At 50.4% G+C, this 20,471-nt stretch overlaps 1 protein-coding gene across 1 annotated transcript in view; it reads right to left on the bottom strand.

Annotated features, from left to right (window-relative positions):
• Nucleotides 1–427: 427 nt before the first annotated feature.
• Acvr1b (activin A receptor type 1B) overlaps nucleotides 428–20,471 on the bottom strand; it is a 39,031-nt gene continuing 18,987 nt past the window's right edge. Inside the window, exons 2-9 of the mRNA XM_021183435.2 lie at nucleotides 19,306–19,545; nucleotides 18,449–18,697; nucleotides 14,652–14,882; nucleotides 11,522–11,689; nucleotides 10,573–10,729; nucleotides 9,106–9,230; nucleotides 4,919–5,049; nucleotides 428–3,403 (exon numbers count right to left, since the gene is read on the bottom strand). Of these exons, the coding sequence (XP_021039094.1) occupies nucleotides 3,278–3,403; nucleotides 4,919–5,049; nucleotides 9,106–9,230; nucleotides 10,573–10,729; nucleotides 11,522–11,689; nucleotides 14,652–14,882; nucleotides 18,449–18,697; nucleotides 19,306–19,545 (1,427 nt within the window). The 3' untranslated portion in view covers nucleotides 428–3,277. The remainder of the gene's footprint in view (nucleotides 3,404–4,918; nucleotides 5,050–9,105; nucleotides 9,231–10,572; nucleotides 10,730–11,521; nucleotides 11,690–14,651; nucleotides 14,883–18,448; nucleotides 18,698–19,305; nucleotides 19,546–20,471) is intronic.

Raw genomic sequence — 20,471 nt, 5'->3', positions numbered from 1 at the left:
AGGTTGGCTATTGTGTGAGACTTCAGTCCACCTCAGTTTTAGGCTCCGCTCTCCCAGGCCCAGCCACCAACTAGGTCAGTAACTATGTATGCTCTGAAAATTCCAGCTAAAGCATGCAGACTCGCCTCAGTCTCCTAAGCACCCCACAGCTCAAGGATCACACTTCAGTCGAGGTGAGGGAAGCAAAACTGGAGTCTCTTCCGTTGTCGTGGACAGTGAGTGGCCCATGACTACCCAGAATCAAAATTCTTTTTTTAAAAAACAGACCAAAATGCTAAAAGACCACACAAAGCCAGTCCCAGAAGACCTAATTGTCCAGGTCAGCAGAGAACATGTTCTGCTCAAGTGCAGCACACAGGGGATCCAGGCCCCACTCCGGCCAAGCCCCAGGCAGTCATTACATATGGAAGGCAGACGGGATCAGAGCAGTTCTGTGAATAAAACTTTAATAATGTACAGCAGAAACTGGACAGGCTCGTTCTTATATTAAAACAAAAATTTCCTATATTACAATATATTTACATTTGCATACTGGAGAGGTAAAGTGTCTAAGTGGCTATTTTACAGTCCTTTCTAATAAATTGTACAAAAAACAAACAGAAGTACCGAGAGTACCGTTCAGGGACCTTGACGGCAACTTAGGAACGGGCTTTAGACTTGGTCTGTGAATCCAGAATCCAGAGGTGCGGGTAGCCCTGTGGATCAGGGTGGCCTCGGGGAGCCAAACCACAGCTTCAGTTTCTCCCAACTCTCAGCTTAATGTAAAGAGCGATGGGGTGGTGGTGGTGGGGTCCCCCAGACCTGCTCCAGGCTTCCTGAGAGGCGGCTGAGCTGAGCTGCACGGAGCGCAGAGGTCTCCTGGGAGTTGTCCAGTGGCATGGGGGGGGTCACTGTGAGGCTGCTGCTGGCAGGTACAGAGGCAGAGAGGACTCTACAGTTCAATCGCCTGTAATCACGGATACTCAGCTGCAGGGTGGGAGGTGGGAGGTCAGCAGGGGTGGGTAAGGAGGTTCCCCAGAGACACAGTTGGGACTCAAGGGACACTGTTCAATGGCCAGTAAATTGGCCCAAGGAATTAAAGGAAGATCCCTTTAAAGCAAGGAAAGAAGTTATACACCAGGAAATAAATAGAAAGGCTAAGAATATGGGGAGACCAAGGCAGGAGAAACTGGAGGAGACAGTTTCCCTGCATAGACTCATGCCTCCCCTGGCAGGAAAGGCTCACAATGAACCCAGTCTCCAGGACCCACTGCTTGCCAGGGGCTTCTCTTCCCAAGGGGATATAGGTCCTCCTTCCAGTTCCTCAGTGGTCTTTAAGAACAGTGATCCTAGCTCATCAAGGCTCTCAGGACCAGCCACGAGCACTTCTGGTCTCCACAGCAGGTGCTCGCCCATTCACATGATTCCATTCCCTCCAATGCTAGAGGAGTGGAGCGGCGCCCAAGCCTGCCCCACCCTGAGGAGATCCTCCCGGGCCAGCGCTCAGCAGGCTCGCAGCCCACATTTGCTGAGCAAGTATCTGGAAAGGGTCCAACCAACCTGGCAATGTGCAGAGGGCTGAGGTGCTCACGGGATGGGGTCGAGGGTGCAGGGAGTAGGAGACAGCAAGCCCCCATGGGGAAAACCAGCCCTCACTGCTCAGCGGGATCAGGCTCAGGTGCAAAGACAAGCGTTTCCAGTGACTGAACTATGTGCGTTTGAGTCTGGAGAATTTTTGTGTTTTGTTTGTTTTAGGGATTTCTTTAAAAACAAACAGACTAAGAGGTAATTGTCACAGAGATGGTTCTCCTTTTACAAAACTTAACAATATTAAAGTTAAAATCCTGACCCTCCCCCCAAAATAAAATAAAATAAAATGAATTAAAATAAACCACTCCAGTTAAAAAGTTATGGCTTCAAAGTTATTATATACCTAAGATATGCTGACCAAATCACCACCCACAGCCAGGCTTCTAGAATTCATTAAATACTACACTTAGGTTAAACACCATATTCAGCTCGGACCGCTCGCTCTCCTCAGTAGGGACCCTGAAGTGGATGCAAGCCTCTTCTTCTCTACCCTGATCAGAGAATCCAGTACAAGAAGCCCATGCAGACGCCTCCCTCCCACCCCAGCCTCCCTCCCCACGCCCTGCAACCCATCCCTCCCCACCCCAAACCCACCACCGCCACCACCACCAAAAATATACACTGCAGTTTGCAGAATCTGGGGTGGGACATAAACAGATGTTACATTCCAATCTGAGTCCCAAGCTCTGGCTTCGGATTCCTCGGCCCTTCCTCACAGCTGTCAAGGAAGATGCCCTTGGGCTGGCTCATTTCCCATGGCTGATGCTGAAACACAGCACCCAAGACTTCCACCTACATTCTCTCTCTGCTCATCAAGTCCCCCTCATTTTGACCCAAAAGCCTCTCCTACCATGGACAAGTGGGCCAGCTTTGGTTCTGGTCTGAAATGGAAGAGGAGGGCCTGTGACACAGGGCGGGCAAGCAGCCTGCTGAGAAGACAGGACCTCCCTGACTGACGGGGTCTGGGGACAGGAGACACAGGAGGGCACCAGGTTAACTACATGCTGCTCACTGAGAAGCAGCAGCACTCAAGAGACAGTATGGCCACCACAGCCTGGCCTACACATGCACAGAAAGCTCAAGCAGGTAAGTGTACACACACACACACACACACACACACACACACACACACGGGCGTGGCACAGACCAGGCACAACGTGGGACACACCTCGGCACATGCGCACTTGGCTGGACAGACAGGCAGCAGGTTGTGTCTCTAGGGGCAGTCCCTCCGGATGTCCATGAGAAGGGATGGCGTGGTTCAGGACTGCCTACGGGAAGGAGGGAGGACACTTCCGGTTCCTCTCAATATCTTGGTGCCAGTTGACTGGTCCCTGGAGGAAAACCTGCAGCCCAGTGGACCACAAGGTATGGGGGCTGCTCCTGGGCGAGCCCAGCACCCTTCATAGCTCCTGGCAACACGCCAGATGCACTGGGCTCTCTGTACTTCCCACTGCAAGCAGTTTGAGTTGTGGCATTGAGTTGTCTACATGATTTGCTCAGAGTCTCCATGCCATCAGGAGGTAAATATAAAAAGTGTCTGTCTCAAACCCAACGGGAGTGCGTGTCTCCCAGGCTCTGTCCCTCTTGCAGGCCAGGGCTCTGGCCAGAGGGCCGGGCAGAAACAAGAGGTAGGCCTCCACGCCGCTTGCACGGTGGCTGCAGTCATCCTCACTGCCCAGGTTCTTTGTGTAGGCAGAGGAGCAGCTTAAATCTTCACATCTTCGTGCACGCTTAGCTGGGACAGAGTCTTCTTGATGCGCAGAGCTGTCAGCCGGGCAGCACCATTGGCGTACCAGCACTCCCGCATCATCTTCCCCATCACTCGCAAGGCCTGTGAGAGACCCAGAGTGAGAGACCCGCAGTGAGAGACCCACAGAAGCCTTGGCCGCTGGCACTGGCTCACCTCTGCTGCCTGCCTATTCGTCAGGTCAGATCCACCCCGTGATGCTTTGAGGCTTTTTTCCTAGGCCTTCCCTTCCTTAAGGGGCAGAGGTACAAGGGGAGAACGGACAGCAGGGAAGGCTGGCTCTTTCCATCTCGCCCTCAGCTAAATCCAAGGTGCCCAAGCATTTTGGAAAATACTGCTCTCTTATGCAACCACAAGCAACTGGTAGGCACTGAGGAGCCCTCAATCGGGTTCCTAGGTGCAGAAACGCCCCCTAGTGGCCAGGATCTTTAAAGGTAGAGGTGGAGGCAAGGATGCTGGAAGAGGACGACCTAACACTGAATGGTTTTCAGAATCAGCAGGGCTGACATCTGACCAGAGTTGACCTGAGATGCTCTCAGCACAGTCGTAAGGCAAGTGCATATATCAACAAAGATGTGTCGAGTGGCTTGACTGTGGTAGTTCCCACAGCCTAACCTAGACGTAAAGTCAGCAGCAAATGTTATGTCTGTCTGTTACAATGAAGCTGCAGAAATAAAACAGTGTTGTGAACGGAAGCCTGTGCCCCTGCTGGGGAGACTCTACTCTGCAGGACTCCAGAGCCGTAAGTCAGTCAGGACCATGGTAACACTCTTCTCCTTCCAATACCTCCCACCCCATGTGCTCTCCCTCTTAACTCCAGCCCCTCCATACTCTTCCCCCTACTCTTCTCCCTATACCCCTCCCCCACACACTCTTCCTTCCCCACCCCTCTATCTGTAGTTTCTACAAAGGCCTCTGTCTCACTCAGGCCTGCCTCTTTCTGGGACACCTGGTCTGAATGCCATGGCTGCATCTCCCTAGCTGGTAGCTTCAAGGCTACTTCTCTAGTTTGACAGGTCTGTTAAAGCCACCCTGAAGATAAGATGCCAGGCTTGCCCAAGGCCAAGGCCACTGACAGGTTTCCCCAGCTCTACTTATTCTTTTCTGTCCTGCCTTGACTACCTCCCAATGGCAAGGATCCCCTTCTTCTAGGCTGCCACCTCCAAAGGGTTAATCTACACAATAGCCAGAAAAGTGACCACAGTTGGAGGCCTCGGTGTAGCAGCACAGAGTGGGTACCTTGTGCCTGAAATGCCTGGATAGGAGGTGCTGTGACTCTGGGTGCTCTATCCTCACAGACATCTACAGAGCAGGGGCCAGGACCGCTGTGAACAGGACACGCACGCATGCACGCTCGCGGCCCGCCTCCCTTCACTTGTAGCCTGAAAGTGACCGTGCATACTATTTTCAATGTGCCTGTTGCGTATACTGACCTAGCTGCAGCACTATGAAAATGATAAAAAAGTTTTACATTTTGGATTTACAGATAAAGGGTATATTCAAAGTCAAACCTGGGAGTTGGCTCATTTAAAAAATGTCTGATTTTTAGCAGAGAAACTTGGCAGATGAAGAAGCCACAGATATCAAGCGAGCTCCTACCTCATAACTCTGCCACCAGTTGGGGACATTGGGCCGTAGCTTCTGGTCACATACAACCTTTCGCATCTCCTCAATGGAAGGGTCGGAGGGCACTAAGTCGTAATACGGCAGTTGATAGTCTTCATGGACTCCTAGGAGAGGAGAAGCCACCTGTCAGCGGCAGGAGGAGAAAGGGCAGCCACGCTGTGTAACCATTTTTCACAGACACAAACCTGGGATCTTTGGAGAAGGCACTGCTCCCGGGCACAGTGCCGTGTAAGGACTGCACAGGTGCCTGGCAAGCACAACAGCCTGGGCATGTGGTTCTGGTATATGGGAGGCTGGGGTAGGAAGACTGGGTTCAAGAGAATCTCATAAGCCCATCTCAAATAGAAACAAAGCAAAAACAAAACTTGACAACTATGGGCCCCAAAAGTCTTTAAGCTTAGGACCTATCAGACCCCAAAAGCTGCCCAGAGCTAGTAAAATCTAAATAGGACTAAGGAATTGGAAAGGAACATTTTTTTCTATTTTCTTTTATTATTTTATTTTGAGACAGGCTCTCTCTACATAGCCCTGGCTGTCCTGGGACTCCCTAAGTAGGCCAGTCTAGACTTGCACTTGGGTCCTCCTGCCTCCAGCATGCACCACCCTGCTGAGCGGGAACTCATTGGTTCATAAACAATGTTAGGAGAAGAAAGCGCCATCCGTTTGCTGTGTGCTGAGAGGGAGCTGTTACTCTGAAACCCTGAGTACCAGAGGGAAGCAGGTGGCTCCTCTATGTCCTATTCTAAGCATACACTGGCAAACAAACAGATATGTAGGTAAAACTTTTCTTTATTATCTTAACCCTTTTTGGCTTAAGGCGGGGTCTCATTATGCAGTTTAGGCTGACCTTGAACTCTCTGAGGTGAGTAGGCCAACATACCCTGTGGCCAGGTCTTTCTCCACAAGAACAAAAGCAGCCAACTCACTGAAGGAAAGTGACCCTGCAGAAATGCTGGCATTTGAGTTTGAGCCTCTAGTCACCCTCGGTGTGTAAACAGTCACCCTCGGTGTCCGCACCATGAAGGGAAAAGACTGCTCTTCTGCACTTTGTATTAGAAGCCCCAAAGACTGAAGCCATGAGACATTTGTACACCAAATGAACAAAAAAAAGAATCTGTAACCCAGATGTGACTCTGAACTGAAGGTTCACATACTAATAATTCACAGGAAATGTCAGGCGCAGGGGGCATGCGGACCCCACAATCTGTGGAATGCAGTCCAGGAAACTATGGGACATTTGACTGGGTTCTCCAGTAGAGCAAGGGAAGAGGAAAAGCACAGGGAAATTTAGGACTGGGGAGACCTGGGGTGTGCCACTGATGGTGGCATCAGGAGAGACCTGGGGTGTGCCACTGATGGTGGCATCTGGACTCTGACTTGAATTTGTGTGTGTGCTCACCCTGGCAAGCTCTCTACTACAGTCCTACACAGGATTGCGGTGTCCTTTTGTTTTTGACATAGGGTCTTGTTATCACTACCCAATTGGCCTCAAGCTTTCAATCCTCCTGTCTCAGCCTCCTGGGTACTGTACCACGGCACCCAGGTCGCAGGCAAGTGCTCTCTCTCCCAGCAGCCTCTGCCTCCTGCTGGTCTCACTAAGTTCCCTGGGGCCTTCTGCTTGTAACACTCTTGCTTCAGCATCCTAGGATTCACTGTAAAACTAACTGGAGTATTCTTAATTCTTATCCTTTTGATTTATACGTAAACAAACTCATAGTAAAAAGTCAAGAAACCCGAAGCTGAACATAATGGGATCAACCTTAGCCCTGGGCCTTAGAAGCTGAGACAGGAGGACTGAGAGTCTAGGTCAGTCTGGGGCAGAGTGGGAGCTTCTCATTTTACCCCCATCCAAAAAGAGAAGCCGAAATCCACTGCTGCACAGCACTAATGGGATCCACTGCAGCACTGCACTAACAGGGTCCACTGCCATGCTGCGCTGTACTGCTGAGCCATCTTTCCCGCACTGTGAGATAAGATTATCTGACTTGGCAATAGTAGCTGAAGCTCATGCCTTGGCCTGTAGAGTCTCAGCTCCATGACCTTGCACAAATTACTTAACCTTTCTATCATTTTCTTCATCTACAAAATGAGGACAATATGAGTATCTGCCTTTACAGATTTGCAGTGAAGATGCAAAGTGAGCACATGCAGCCGGGGTGAAGACATGCTACAATCATGCATTACACATTTAGCCCTAGTTTTCTGGATGTCATGAGAAAGAACACACACACTTATTCACAGTTGAAGTGTTGTCTGGCACGGCTGAGGAGACAGCTCAGTGGGTGTAGTGCCCGCTGTCTAAGCATGAGGGACTGAGTTCATCTGAAGCCCAGTATGAGAGCACCTCAGCCATCCAGTCTAACTCATGGGTCAATTGGGACACCCTGTCTCAAAAACATGAGGTGAACTTTTGGCCTCCACACGTATACACATATGCACATACATCACACACACAGTTTTTAAAAAGACCTGTAGACATAATGTTACTGTGCACTGTGTAAAGATTATCCTTGTGTTTGTTATTCAAATGCTGATTTCTCTGCCCTCATTTCTTGTTTCAATCTGGACACAGCAAGCATTGTAATGCTTATGTCTAGAATCTCCCATCTCAGGTTTGTGTAAATAATGCTTACCATTTATTCTCTGCCTTGTCAATGAATGCTGACCACCTAATGCCTAGGCAGAAGAGAGAGTAGGGTGGAACATCCGCCAGCCAGGGGGAGGGGAGAGAAGGAGACAGAGAGAGAGAGACAGACAGAGACAGAGACAGAGAGACAAACAGACACAGGGAGATTCAGACTGGGGTCACAAGTAGAGGACCAGAAAAGACACCATGAGAAGAAACATCTGAAGCAGAGAGAGCTAGAACAGTATGTTAAATTGGAAGTACTGCAGGGGGCGGGGGAGGCGGCCAGGTTAGCATGGGGCTAACATAGATCATTTAACTGCTCGGTATTGACGAGAACCTTGACATCAAGCTTGGCTTCTCTGTGTGGTTACTGGGAGGCCAAGAGCTACAGTTGCCACATTAACTTACTGTTTACATTTATATTAAAAATAATTCATTTTACAAAGATCCTTGGTAATTTTCTCTGTAGAAAGAGGGATGCTGGTGCTTATACTGCATATACTAATATATACCTACTATATGAATTCTAGCAGTACTACCAGGCTGCATCCAGCTCTAGAATTTCCAGTCATCTTTACTTAGTCACACACAAGCATCTCCTCCATTACTTGGGTCTAATATCATAGACAGAAAAGGGCAGGACCAGAGAGGAAAGGCCAAAGGCTGGACAGGCTCTGGACCTCTCTCATCACTGCATGGGAGACTATTTGGAGGTCATTATAAAATAACATAGCTGGGTAGTGGCAGTGCACACCTTTACCCAGCATTTGGGAGCATAGGCCAGCTTGATCTAGAGTGAGTTCCAGGACAGCCAGGGCCATTACAAATAAAAACCCTGACACACACACACACACAAAAAAACAAAAACCAAACCAAACCAAACCAACCAACCAACCAACCAATGAAACTGTCTCCTGCTAACCCTGCTGTTGCCCCCTTACCAGGCTCTTGCATGAACAAGCTACCAAAACTGTCAGGATCTGTTTTTTAATTATGAGAAAAAACATTTTAAGAAAGTCCTAAGCACTCTTGCCAACCAAGAAAGTTCTACTCTTAGTACTAGGAGGAAACAGCAGGGCTCCCAGAGATGCGGCTAGGAGCGCGTGAGAGCAGGTCAGAACAACCTGCCTCTGACTCACAAGGTCCCGACCTGTGTGCATCCTGGGAATTGTCTTCACTGCGAGTTAATAATACAGTGTGTGAGAGCAGAGAGGCAGGGAAGGAGGAAGGGGTGGAGAAAAAAGAGGAGAGAAGACAGAGGGTGTAGAGACCCCCCCAGATTGGTCATCACAACTAATATCACTGCTCAGCACGTGGTCCCCAGGCTCAGGTATGCAGGAATCTTGCCTAGCATGGACAAAGCCCAGTGCATCCCCAGCCCCGAGCAAACAAACAATGCCAAGCTGGCCTCTCAGCGCAGCACAGTTGCCTCCAGACTCGGGCACCAAGCATCGCACCGGCTGTGGAGAAGGGGCACTAGCACCACGGGGTAACCCATAATGCTGGAAGCCAGAGTGGGAGGAGAAGGTACCTCCAGAATTGCATCTCCGTGCAATCTCCCAGTAGACAAGCCCGAGGGCGTAGATGTCGGCACACTTGAAGGAGTCAAAGTGCTTCATGTTGATCGTCTCGTCGAGGACTTCAGGAGCCATGTATCTGCAACGCAAGACAGAGTCATGCAGACAACACGAGGACGTTCTCATCAGAGCGCTGAGGCCAAGGTCTGGGTATGCAGACGGCTGCTCTAATGCAGCTCTCTGAGGAGCAGAAGCAAGCCTGGATTCAAGTCTACATGGTTCAGCACTGACGACTCCTTCCTGGTACAAGCTGTTATGGGACCACACAGACGGGGCCAGTGGGATGCTGCTGGAGCCTTCGCTTTACTGAGGGGGGCACAGTGATGAGATGAGCTTAATTTCATTCAATTTCTTTTGTAATCTTAACCTGACTTCAGACAGGTGAAAATAACTCTAGAGGTGACTGAAATCACACATAGTGACTGAGCAGTAATCGTGTGTAATTATGTGATGTAAGATGCCCCGCCTATACTCTGGAGCCTGGGTAGATGCAATCTCAGGTCAAAAGGACAAAATGCAGCAGCGTAATTATAATTAGTTCACGTACATCCAACTCACAGACCCTCTCCTCCACTTTCCTCCATCCTATCATGTCAGCTATATAGTTCCTTCACTTCTCAGTGGTGTGGAGAACAGGCCTCGCCCTCCCAGGTACCCCAGTTTTAGCCTACATTAGCTCTGCTCTAGGATGGCAAACCTGGTCTGTAAACTCCAACAGAATACACGCTCTGTCTGCTTCCAGAGGGCTCACTCTGCAAGCTTCCCTCTATACTGCAGCATTTCCCCGGACCCCACCCTTCCCAACCCTCCTTCCAAATCTTTTTCATTTTTTGAGCAAGAGTTTCTCTATGTAGCCTTGGCTGTTCTAGAACTTGCTCTGTAGGCCAGGCTGGCCTCGAACTCAGAAATCCACCTGCCTCTGCCTCCCGAGTGCTGGGATTAAAGGCATGTGCCACCACTGCCCGGCTCAAGCCAGGTCTTTTACTCTGAATTCTTTCTTCACTGCCTGCCTCCAGGGCCACACTTCTTTTTTTTTTTTTTAAAGATTTATTTATTTATTATATATAAGTACACTGTAGCTGTCTTCAGACACTCCAGAAGAGGGCGCCAGATCTCGTTGTGGATGGTTGTGAGCCACCATGTGGTTGCTGGGATTTGAACTCTGGACCTTCGGAAGAGCAGTCGGGTGCTCTTACCCACTGAGCCATCTCACCAGCCCCAGGGCCACACTTCTATGGAGCCAGAGCTTGGTGGACACTGCTGTCAAGTGTCCCAGTATGGGGAACAGAATAACACTGGCCATCAAGGACAAGGAGATGCTCCTCTGTGCTTATCCATTTCCTCCTGTGTGCACTCATGACCCACACATGGGACATCCAGGCAAGGTGGCAATCCTGGGCTGGGGCCGAGGGACTTCTTACCGTTTGGTCCCCACCCTCTGATTTGGAGCAATGTCTATGGTGTCAGTGACCGCATCATGACGGACAGCCAGGCCCAGGTCTGCAATGGCACACATGCCATTCTTCTTCACCAGGATGTTCTTTGACTTCAAGTCTCGATGAGCAATTCCAGGCTTCCCTGGCAGACACAAACCGGGCATGTTCAAGGAAGATGTGTGCATAGGAAATGTGTGGACTCTGAGAGGATTCTGGGCTGAGCCCCGGCTCTGCATCCCTCAAGCCAGTGACCCCATGAGCATCTCTTGTCTTCTCTCTGAACAACTAGAGTAGCGGTACTTTATGGGAATGTGCAGAGGACAGAAGCACTCCCAGAACTAAAGGCCTCTCAATGGCATGGCTACTAACTCACATTAGAACATCTCCATCATTCACCAGTCGAGGTGAGCCCAGATGAGCCGGATGGGCAAAAGAGCACATGGAACTGACATTAGCCCGACAGCCATGCTGGTAAGAGCTGCTGCCCAGGTCAACCAAGCACCAACAATCACATCAGGGTCTGGAGGCAACAGTACAACCGAGTGCAAAGCCTGTTTCCTCATCCAGGATGCGGACAGATGGGCACCGCATCTTGCCATCGTGAGCTGTGCAAGGCAGTGCCCAACCTTGGCATGAGATTGTTGCACTCCCGCTCCTGGTGTGCTGGCCTCACTTCTTAGTTTCATTCCTTCATGCTGTTCCTTAGCAAACACCTGTGCCATGCATTAACAGCTGCCAATCCTTCATCTTATGGCTCTTCCTAGGGGAGGGCTAATGACAGCCAATGAGGAAACCAACCCAGTTAGGGGCTCTGTTCCTCACACGAAACTACCATTCCCAGCATTTGTCCCCAACTGCCTCAGTGAGGAGGACATGGGGATGGACAGGCCTTTTGTCTCAAGCTTCCTGCTCCCTGGCTGAGTTTGATACTCACCTTGAGTGCCCACAATCTCCATATGCAGGTGTGCCAAACCACTGGCTGCAGACAGGGCTAGCTTAATCATTCCCTCAATGGTCACTGTGTAGCGGTTAAGATAATCAAACAGTGAGCCATGCTCGTGATAGTCAGAGACAAGCCACAGCTGGGTCCAGGTGCCATTATCTGCAGAGAACACAGACAAGGGTCACATAGAAGGAACACTATGCAATAAGGAAGGAGATAGGTGATACACGCAGTGCCAGGTCCACGCAGACCTGAATTTTCACCTCTGGCAGCCTCCAGGGAGGCCAGAGAGCACCTCTCTCTCAGGCTGACTCCCTTACCCAGGTGTGTGTGGCGGTTTGCACGAGATGCTCCCCCACAACTGTCTTGGCCTTTGGACTGCCTGACCCTCAGTGGGTGGCTCTTTGGAAAGTCTAGGAGGTAGGGTCTTGCTAAACAAAGTATGTCACTGGGGCACTCTTTGGGGTTTCAGAGGTCACAAGCCATCCTTCTGCTTGTAGCTCAAGATATGAGCTCTCAGCTCCTGGCCCTGTTTCAGCGTCACAGGCTGTGACCATCTGGACCGCGAGCACAGAGCAAACCGCTCTGGAAGTCACTCAGGCCATGGCGTCTTTATTATTATTATTATTAGTAGTAGTAGTGTTATGTGTTATTGCCATTATTTGTGTTATTTTGTTTTTTAAGTTTTATTTATTTTATGTATGAATGCTCTAACTGCATGCACACCTATATGCCAGAAGAGGGCATTAGATCCTATTACAGGTGGTTGTGAGCCACCATGGAGTTGCTGGGAACTGAACTCAGGACCTCTAGAAGAGAAGTCAGTGTTCTTAACCACTGAGCCATCTCTTCAGCCCTGTTTTTGTTTTTTGTTTGTTTTTGAGACAGGGTTTCTCTGTGTAGCTCTGTAGACCAGGCTGGCCTTGAACTCAGAGATCCGCCTGCCTCTGCCTCCTCTGTGCTGGGATTAAAGGCGTGCGCCACTTGGCTGTGGGGTCTTATTAGAGCAACAAGCAAGTGGCCCAGTCAGTGAGGATGATGCTCAGCAGCCACTTTACCGCCAAGTCTGGAATGTGCAGGTTCAGTTTGTTACTATTGGTCAGATTAGTGGCTTGCTCCCTCGCTCTGACAGGAGGCTCTCAGTGCTCCACCCACCTTGCCTGCACTCCTCCCTCGATCATGACCCAGTGCAGCACCTGTCTCACTGGAAATGTCTCCTTCCAGTTGGTGGCCATTCTCAGGCCAAGGGCCATGATGAGAGCAGAAGGATCCCATTTGTGCATCCCTATTACAGAGCCAGGAATGCTCTACTGTGTGTGAGCCGTCTACTTCTGAGCACTCCCACAAAGGCCATCTTGCCCTTCGGGAAAGCAGTGGAAGGCAGGAAGCTTGCTGATCTCTCTTTCACTTTGGGGTGGCAGGACGGAGGACAGGGAGAGGAGAAAGCAACACTCATCAATCTGGCTATGCTTGCTGCTGTCGCTAGGAAGATTAGAAACTGGGCTGAAAGCTCCCAAATTCTAGGCTGGTGCTAATCCCAGGGCCTCACACTGGATATATCATGGTAACAAGGCAAGAACAAAGGGGTATGACTCCCCTCCTTCCCTGGCCCTAACTCGGGCTCAACCAGCCAGATCCCAACTCATACAAGCTTCCAGAATCAATAAAGGCTGGCTGCTAGAAATGTCTGAACTTGTCAGCTCTGACCCCAAAGAGGGCCATATTCTAACCAGTAACTCCTTTCTGAGGAGGCCATGACCTGCCATAGGACACTTGGAGCCTTTTAATGACTCTAAGATGTCTGGGATAGCAGCAGCTCATCAGAAGGCTGAGACCATCTCTTCTTCCCCTGCACTAACACCCAGGGCTCTTCAGCTGTTGGGCAGCCAGGGACCTGCAGCCCCGCAGCACTCTGAGGAATATGCTCAGCTGGCATTCTCCATCCATCTGTGTCATTGTGCTGCAGAGGGACATGTGTCACAACTGCCAGACACTTCTAAAACACAATGCAGTGCCCTCATCATTGCTGTGTTCCAGGGGTACCAGATGCCAGGTGTGTGAATGGTGTGTCTTTGTAGGGCTATGTGTACATTCATGCAAGTACCAGCAGATGCCAAAAGAGGGCATGATATCCCCTGGAACTAGAATTACAGGTCACACAACATAGATATGTGTCACCACACACACACACACACACACACACACACACACACAGGCATGGGAACGCACAAAAATCCAGCATAACCTTGTCTCTGCCTATCCCTCCCCTGCTTCTCCCATGTAATTAAAAGGCTAAGACAGAGAGACTGTACATTTGTAGCTAGGCTGTCCTATATGTCTAGTCTGCCTTATGACAAAGGAGAAAAAACGAGGTTGGAGGGGGGGAAGGGGATAGAGAAGAGAGGGGATAGAGGGGGAGAGGAGAGGGGATAAAGGGGGGAGGAGAGGGGATAGAGGAGGGGATAGAGGAGATAGAGAAGGGGAGGAGAGGGGAATAGAGGGGGGAGGAGAGGGGATAGAGGGGGTTGGAGAGGAGATAGAGGAGGGAGGAGAGGGGATAGATGGGGGGAGGAGAGGGGATAGAGGAGGGAAGAGAGGGGATAGAGAGGGGAAGGAGAGGGGATAGAGGAGGGGGAGGACCAGCAGCAGAAGCTCTGGGGCTCTAGGTATAAAACAGACCGAAACCAGTCTCACAGCTATGAGGTGACACTGAAAGGCCAGTGTCTGCTTATGATGGCTTCCCTACAACAGTGTGTGTAACGCTTGTGTTGTGTTGTGTTGTAGAACGTGTATGTGTCTCTGCCACCTGCCCAGGTTGGTGAGAACGTGATTCCTATTGTAGCAGTTTTCAAAACAAACACATGGGAGTCCCAATGGGGGCCATGCTGGGTGCAGATCGGAGAGCAAATCAAGGGATAGAGGAAGAAGAGCCTGTGGGGCATGGGAGGCCTTCTTAGCTGCGCAATAACCCAGGTTCTGTGTGAGCGTCTTGGCATAAAATGCTCCACATTTAAAGTGGGTTTAGAACTATGGTCTTATTCAGACCTGCTGTGTGCAGCAGAGCAGAGCAGCCAGGCCTCTCTAGCGCCCCCAAGTGGGCACTGACTTTGGGACACTGTACCTTTATTGTCAGCAGCAATAAAGCCAAGGATGTTTTCATGTCGCAGCATGACGGTCTGGTAGATCTCTGCTTCCCGGAACCAAGACCGTTCTTCACGAGAAGAGAAGATTTTCACAGCCACGTCACCACCCCTCCATCGACCACGCCATACTTCCCCGAACCTGCCCTTGCCGATAATCTCTTGTAAAACAATGGTTCGGGCCACTGTGCGCTGGACAAAAAGGGGTAACCCTGTAGGCCAAAGAATAGAGAAAAATCTGACACTGCAATTTTGTCAAACTCTGGGCCTGCCATACAATATACACCCCAGAAAGGCCCTCCACCAGGTGTCTCTCCACTCTCCCTGACCCAATAGCCACAGGACGCTATAGCAAGGCAGGAGCCATGCTAGGTGGTTTATCAGCAGGCTAAGCACAAGTCAGCACAGAAAAACACATGCTAGCTGCCCTTAGCCAGGAGTTCCCCTCCAGGCTATACGGATCAAAGACCTGCATGTAAATCTTTGACTAGATTTACCAACTCACTGATGTCTGCTTTATTCTGGTGTAACAGGAAGAATGTAGCAGACTCCTGAGGCGGGCACTGCCTTTCTGGCCACCCTGCTCACTGGCCACTAGAGGGCGATGCTGTGTGGTCAACAAAGCAGACCTATGGTGGAAGCACACAGGGTACCTAGCTCTGCAGAGGAAAGCAGGAAACTCCAGTGTAGACTCGGGACTACCCACACTAATTCATGACTCAGTTTACTGCCTTGTAGGGCTGGCTCATCATTGCTTCATTTGACTCATCTGATGTCTATCTCTCTTTCTATCCAATCCCCTTATCTATCATGACTGACTTCCATTCTCTCACTGGACCAAATAACAGCTGTTAGTAACCCTAGGTTTGCTGGATTTACTGTGTGTTTAACATGCATGTGTGTCTCCGCCAAGGATTTTACAGAAATTCCATCCTTCCCTGAAAGCTTATGCCCTGTCCCACTCCGCCCTCCTCCTAAAGCCTGTTCTCCAGTCTCATCTCAGCCTGCTCTTGGCCCTGTGCAACCACACACAGCCCTGCTTCACCCCATCCTTTCTAGTAAGACACTGGCAAGCAAGCGAACCCATCCTCCACACCACAGCCAACACTTTGTCCAAAGGGGAAAATGACCATTCGTCTGTCTGTGTAAGAACTTTCAGTCACACTCTAACCTGTGAGATAGTGTGACCCCCAGAGTCTCTGACACCTGGCCAGCCTGCCTCCGCCCCCTCCAGACACGCCATGCCAGTCTCCTTATGAGTTTTTAAATAAACTGAACCTTCACAGCTTTCTGCTCTCTGCATTCAAAGCCTGCCCTGTGGCCTGGAACGCCCCTGCTGCTTACCTCACTTACAACCTCAACCTGTTCTTCAAGACTCCTCTATGTGTGCACGCTGTACCACCATTCCAACAACCATGCCAGCCCATGTGAGCCAGGCCAGGCCAGCTCCTTCCCAGTCTGTTTCTAGGGGATGTTCAGTACTCATCTGTTACTAAGGCCCAGAGTTACATATGTGATATGAGCTCCACGCTCTAAAGATAACATTATTGAACAACCCAATGCCTAGACTAGAGAGATGGGTCAGTGGTTAGGAACACACACTGGACCGGGCATGGCGGTGCACGCTGTTAATCACAGTGCTCAGAAAGCACAGGCAGGTGGATTTCTATGAGTTTCATGCTAATCTAGTCTACATAGTAAGTTCTAAGACAGCCAAGGTTACATAGTGAAAAAAGCAAACAAGCAAGCAAGCATGCCCAACTGCTCTTCCAGAAGATCCAAGCTCAGCTCCCAGCAGCTACATCACATGGTTCACAAAGTCCAGCTTCAGTGGATCTGGCATCTCTGGCCTCTAAGGGCACCTACTCAGCTACACATACCTGCTCACCTCCTGCCCCCATAATTAAACAAATAAGACAACACTTGGGGGCTCTGTGCACTCTGTACCAAAATGGACTGAATTACCCACAGAAAACTGTCATTAAACAAAGTATCAACCAAGGCTCAGATGGTCTGAAACATCTGGAAATTCCCAGGACAGTAAGACCATCACCTCTCTCAGGCTCTTTCAACCACTGTCCGACCTTTGTTGGGAAAGCATATGTTGGATATTTTCTAGGTTTCTAAAAATGTGCAGCAATATATTCATGTTGGTGCACTCTAATGCCGAGCTTCATAAAGCCAAAATGATGGATATGTCAGAGCTCACAGGACTCCCCGAGTTTCAGGAGGGCATCTGGCCATGACTGATGGTACAACTTCCTTGTGTAACCACAGTCTAACCCATGGCGGGGAAACAGAGTCACACACAGTGAGACCTGTGTGTTCACATGTGTGTTTACCTGTGCTCATGTGTACTCACATGTGTGCTCACCTGTGCTCACATATGCGCTCACATATGTGTTCACCTGTGCTCACATGTGTGTTCACCTGTGCTCATGTGTACTCACATGTGTGCTCACCTGTGCTCACATGTGTGTTCACCTGTGCTCATGTGTGCTCACCTGTGCTCACCTGTGCTCACATGTGTGTTCACCTGTGCTCATGTGTACTCACATGTGTGCTCACCTGTGCTCACATGTATGTTCACCTGTGCTCATGTGTGCTCACCTGTGCTCACATGGCAGCACTGACCTCTTTGACTATTTCTTTTATGCTCCAGATCAGAATAGCTCTAAAGTGATCATTAATCTTCAGTTCAGCAACTGCAGCAACAACAACAGCAACAACAGCAGCAACAGCAACAACAGCAGCAGCAACAGCAGCAGCAGCAACAACAGCAACAGTAACAGCAGCAACAACAGCAGCAACAGCAACAGTAACAGCAACAGCAACAACAGCAACAGTAACAGCAACAGCAACAACAGCACCAGCAACAACAGCAACAGGAACAGCAGCAACAACAGCAGCAGCAGCAGCAGTAACAACAGCAGCAAGTCTTTGGGACATATCACGGACAAGTTTTTGAGACAGGATTGACAATGTAGTCCTGGTAGGCCCGATACTTGCTAGGTAGCCTGTACTGGCCTTGAACTTGAGACAATTCTCCTGCCTCAGCCTTCCAAGTACTACTGCTGGGATGATGGATGATTTCGGCCATATTCTACCACACGCAGAAATTTAATATGCTTCTGGTTTTGTCAGCTGAGCTATTTCCTGAGATGTGAGCAACCTACTAAGTTCTTTCCACCCTGAGCTGTGGTGTCCTGTCAGACTGTGCTGACCCCAATGCTCATGTAAGAAAGCCTTGCAGAACAGGAAGTGGAGACCAAGCTATGCTGGAAGCCCAAGCCGCCTTTCCGATAACCCTCCCCAAAGCCTGTGGAAGTGGGGCAAAGTCAATGATTCACCAAATCCCCAGTCTGAGCTTCACTCCGTGTCCTCAAACACCCCTCGTGGCTGCTCAGGGATCAATGGTTAGCCGTCAGCACCTCACAGGAATCCGGCACACTCCTGTTTCTCAAAAGGGGCCCTTAAAGTGAGCACACCACCACTCAGGTGGAGCCAGCTCAAGTTTCACAGACACACAGCTCCAAAACTGGAGCGAGGCAGGGCTTTAGCAATAGAAAGTTTTGCACCTGACCTCTGGAATCTCGGGGCATGAAGGGTTTTTGGTGAGGCCATCATCGTATCTTATTACATGTCAGATTCCAGATGATGAGAATTATGAAACCAAATGACTCAACACAGCAGGGCCCCGGCCTTCCTCATAAACACAACCTCCTGCTGGAAACCAGTGGTGAGGGCCAACACATACAGTGCCTGGAGAACCTGCTACCTGAGCCAGACCCTGACGTGGAGAGGTCGTAGACAAGATCCTGGAGCGTCTTGTCTTTGGAGAGACACATCTCGCAGGAGGGGTCCTCCATGTCCAGCCTCTGGCGGTTATGGTAGACACGCTGGTGATAGTTGATGACCAGGAAGACGATGATAATGATGAGGAAGAGGAGGAAGACGGGGCCGGCGATGATGCCGACCAGCTCCACAGGGCCCCACATGGAGGGGTGCGCAGGCTCCTTGAGGTGTCCTGGGAAGATGAGCAAGGATGGAACAAACAGTGAAAACAAGACACGGCTGGGCCCAACCCACCCCGTAACTGGACCACCCATGAACAACCCTCACTTGTGAGTTTCCTCTGGTCTCCCTGGACTAGCCTGTGCCTTGATTCTCTCTAATGCTTCCTTTCTCTTGGTGAAGCACCCCTACAACTGTGGAACCAAACCCACTCTGGAAGCTCACAGCACACCAGAGTAGCAAGCTTGGCCCAATCTCTCTCTGTCTTTCCCTAGAAAGATCTGACAAATGGGGGGCCTGTCTGAGGCGGTGTCTGACACTGCTCCACTGAAATCACCTCCCTGTCAAATTTCAGCCTTCTTCACGATGTCCACCCTGTCCCCAGAGCAGATGTCTCAGCTGCTGATGGCCTCGACCCCACAAGTAGCTGGGAGCTCTACTCTTCTCACCTCTGAGCAACAAGCCTGCCTAGAAAGGAGGCTGATCCTCTGTCATCACCTCAGGGAGAAACTAAACCTGCCGTCAGCTGTCCCTGAGCTCAGGGCTGGGAAGAGCAGGCAAGAACGAAAGGACAAGATGCCCTTCCTCCACAGTGAGGCAACAACACAAGAACTCACTCACCGCTGGGGACCCTGAGGTCAATCTTGTTGCAGAAGTCAATATAGCAGCAGTGTGTGTTGCGCAGATCCTCTGAACTCAGGCAGTAGAAGGGCTTTCCAGCAGGAACCAGCTCCACCTTGGGGATGCAGGTACGTACGTGGTGCTCCACACCATCCAGGTTAAAGATGGAAACCATGCAAGCCCCATCTGTCTCACAGGTGTAATTGGTCTGTAGGCAGCTGGTGCATGCACACAGCAGAGCTATAGGACAGCGAAGGGCAGGTATCAACAGTGATGTGAGATCTCCCACCAGGTCCTTTTCCAGAGTCAGAGGCATGCTTCACATGCCCCCAATAAGCAGCTTTTATAGAGCCAGGGACAGAAAGGCAGCCTTGGCCGGCACTACTGCACCTTATTCAGCTTACAGGCAAGCTCTATAGGCCCAGTGTTCCTAACTGCTCTAGTCTATGCCAGTAAAGGACAAATGAACTATCGACTCCATCCAAATGGGTCCTGCTGGGTGGACGGAGTCTTCCATTGGGAGAGCAGGTACTCCCTACATCCCATACAGAACTATGCAGTATCCCTGAAACCAGCCTCCTCCCATCTCTTCTTGGACAGCAGGCACCCAGTTCCAGGATGAGGGAGGCCTGGCCTCATATGTCCTTCCACTGAAATTCCTTTTCCTGCTTAAATCCTTCCAAATTCTGCCAGGCACACTTCCCCTGACAAACTCCCCCTGCGCCTCCCTATCACCCACTTCCTCTAGGCCATGTGTGGCGCCTTTCATCTCGAGGGAGGGCCAAGGAGGGTGCTCTCCATAGAGAATCTGAATGCCTGCTTCACAAAGTCACTGTGAGGACAAAGTGAACTCATGCACATAAAGGTGTTTAATAAACTTAAGCCAGCAGGGCCTGAAAGGCCCCTGAGCAGCACCCGGCATGCATACGCACACTCACCGTGTGCTACACACACACACACACACACAATCACACGCACGCACACACGCACTTTTCATCCATGCTGAATACACAGTCCTCACTGGGGCTGATGACTTTGCTGGGTGTGGATCACACTGAAGTGTGTGCCCCCAACAGGAAATCACTGCAGATGAACCTGGCGCCTCTCAAAGCTGCAATCCTTTCTTTATCTGACAAGAATAGCGCAGACAGTTGGTGCTCCTCTAC

This window comes from Mus caroli, chromosome 15 (genome assembly GCF_900094665.2).
Source record: "Mus caroli chromosome 15, CAROLI_EIJ_v1.1, whole genome shotgun sequence".
Lineage (NCBI taxonomy): Eukaryota > Metazoa > Chordata > Mammalia > Rodentia > Muridae > Mus > Mus caroli.
Note: the sequence above shows the minus strand (reverse complement) of the source record. Positions and strands in the feature narration are given on the sequence as shown.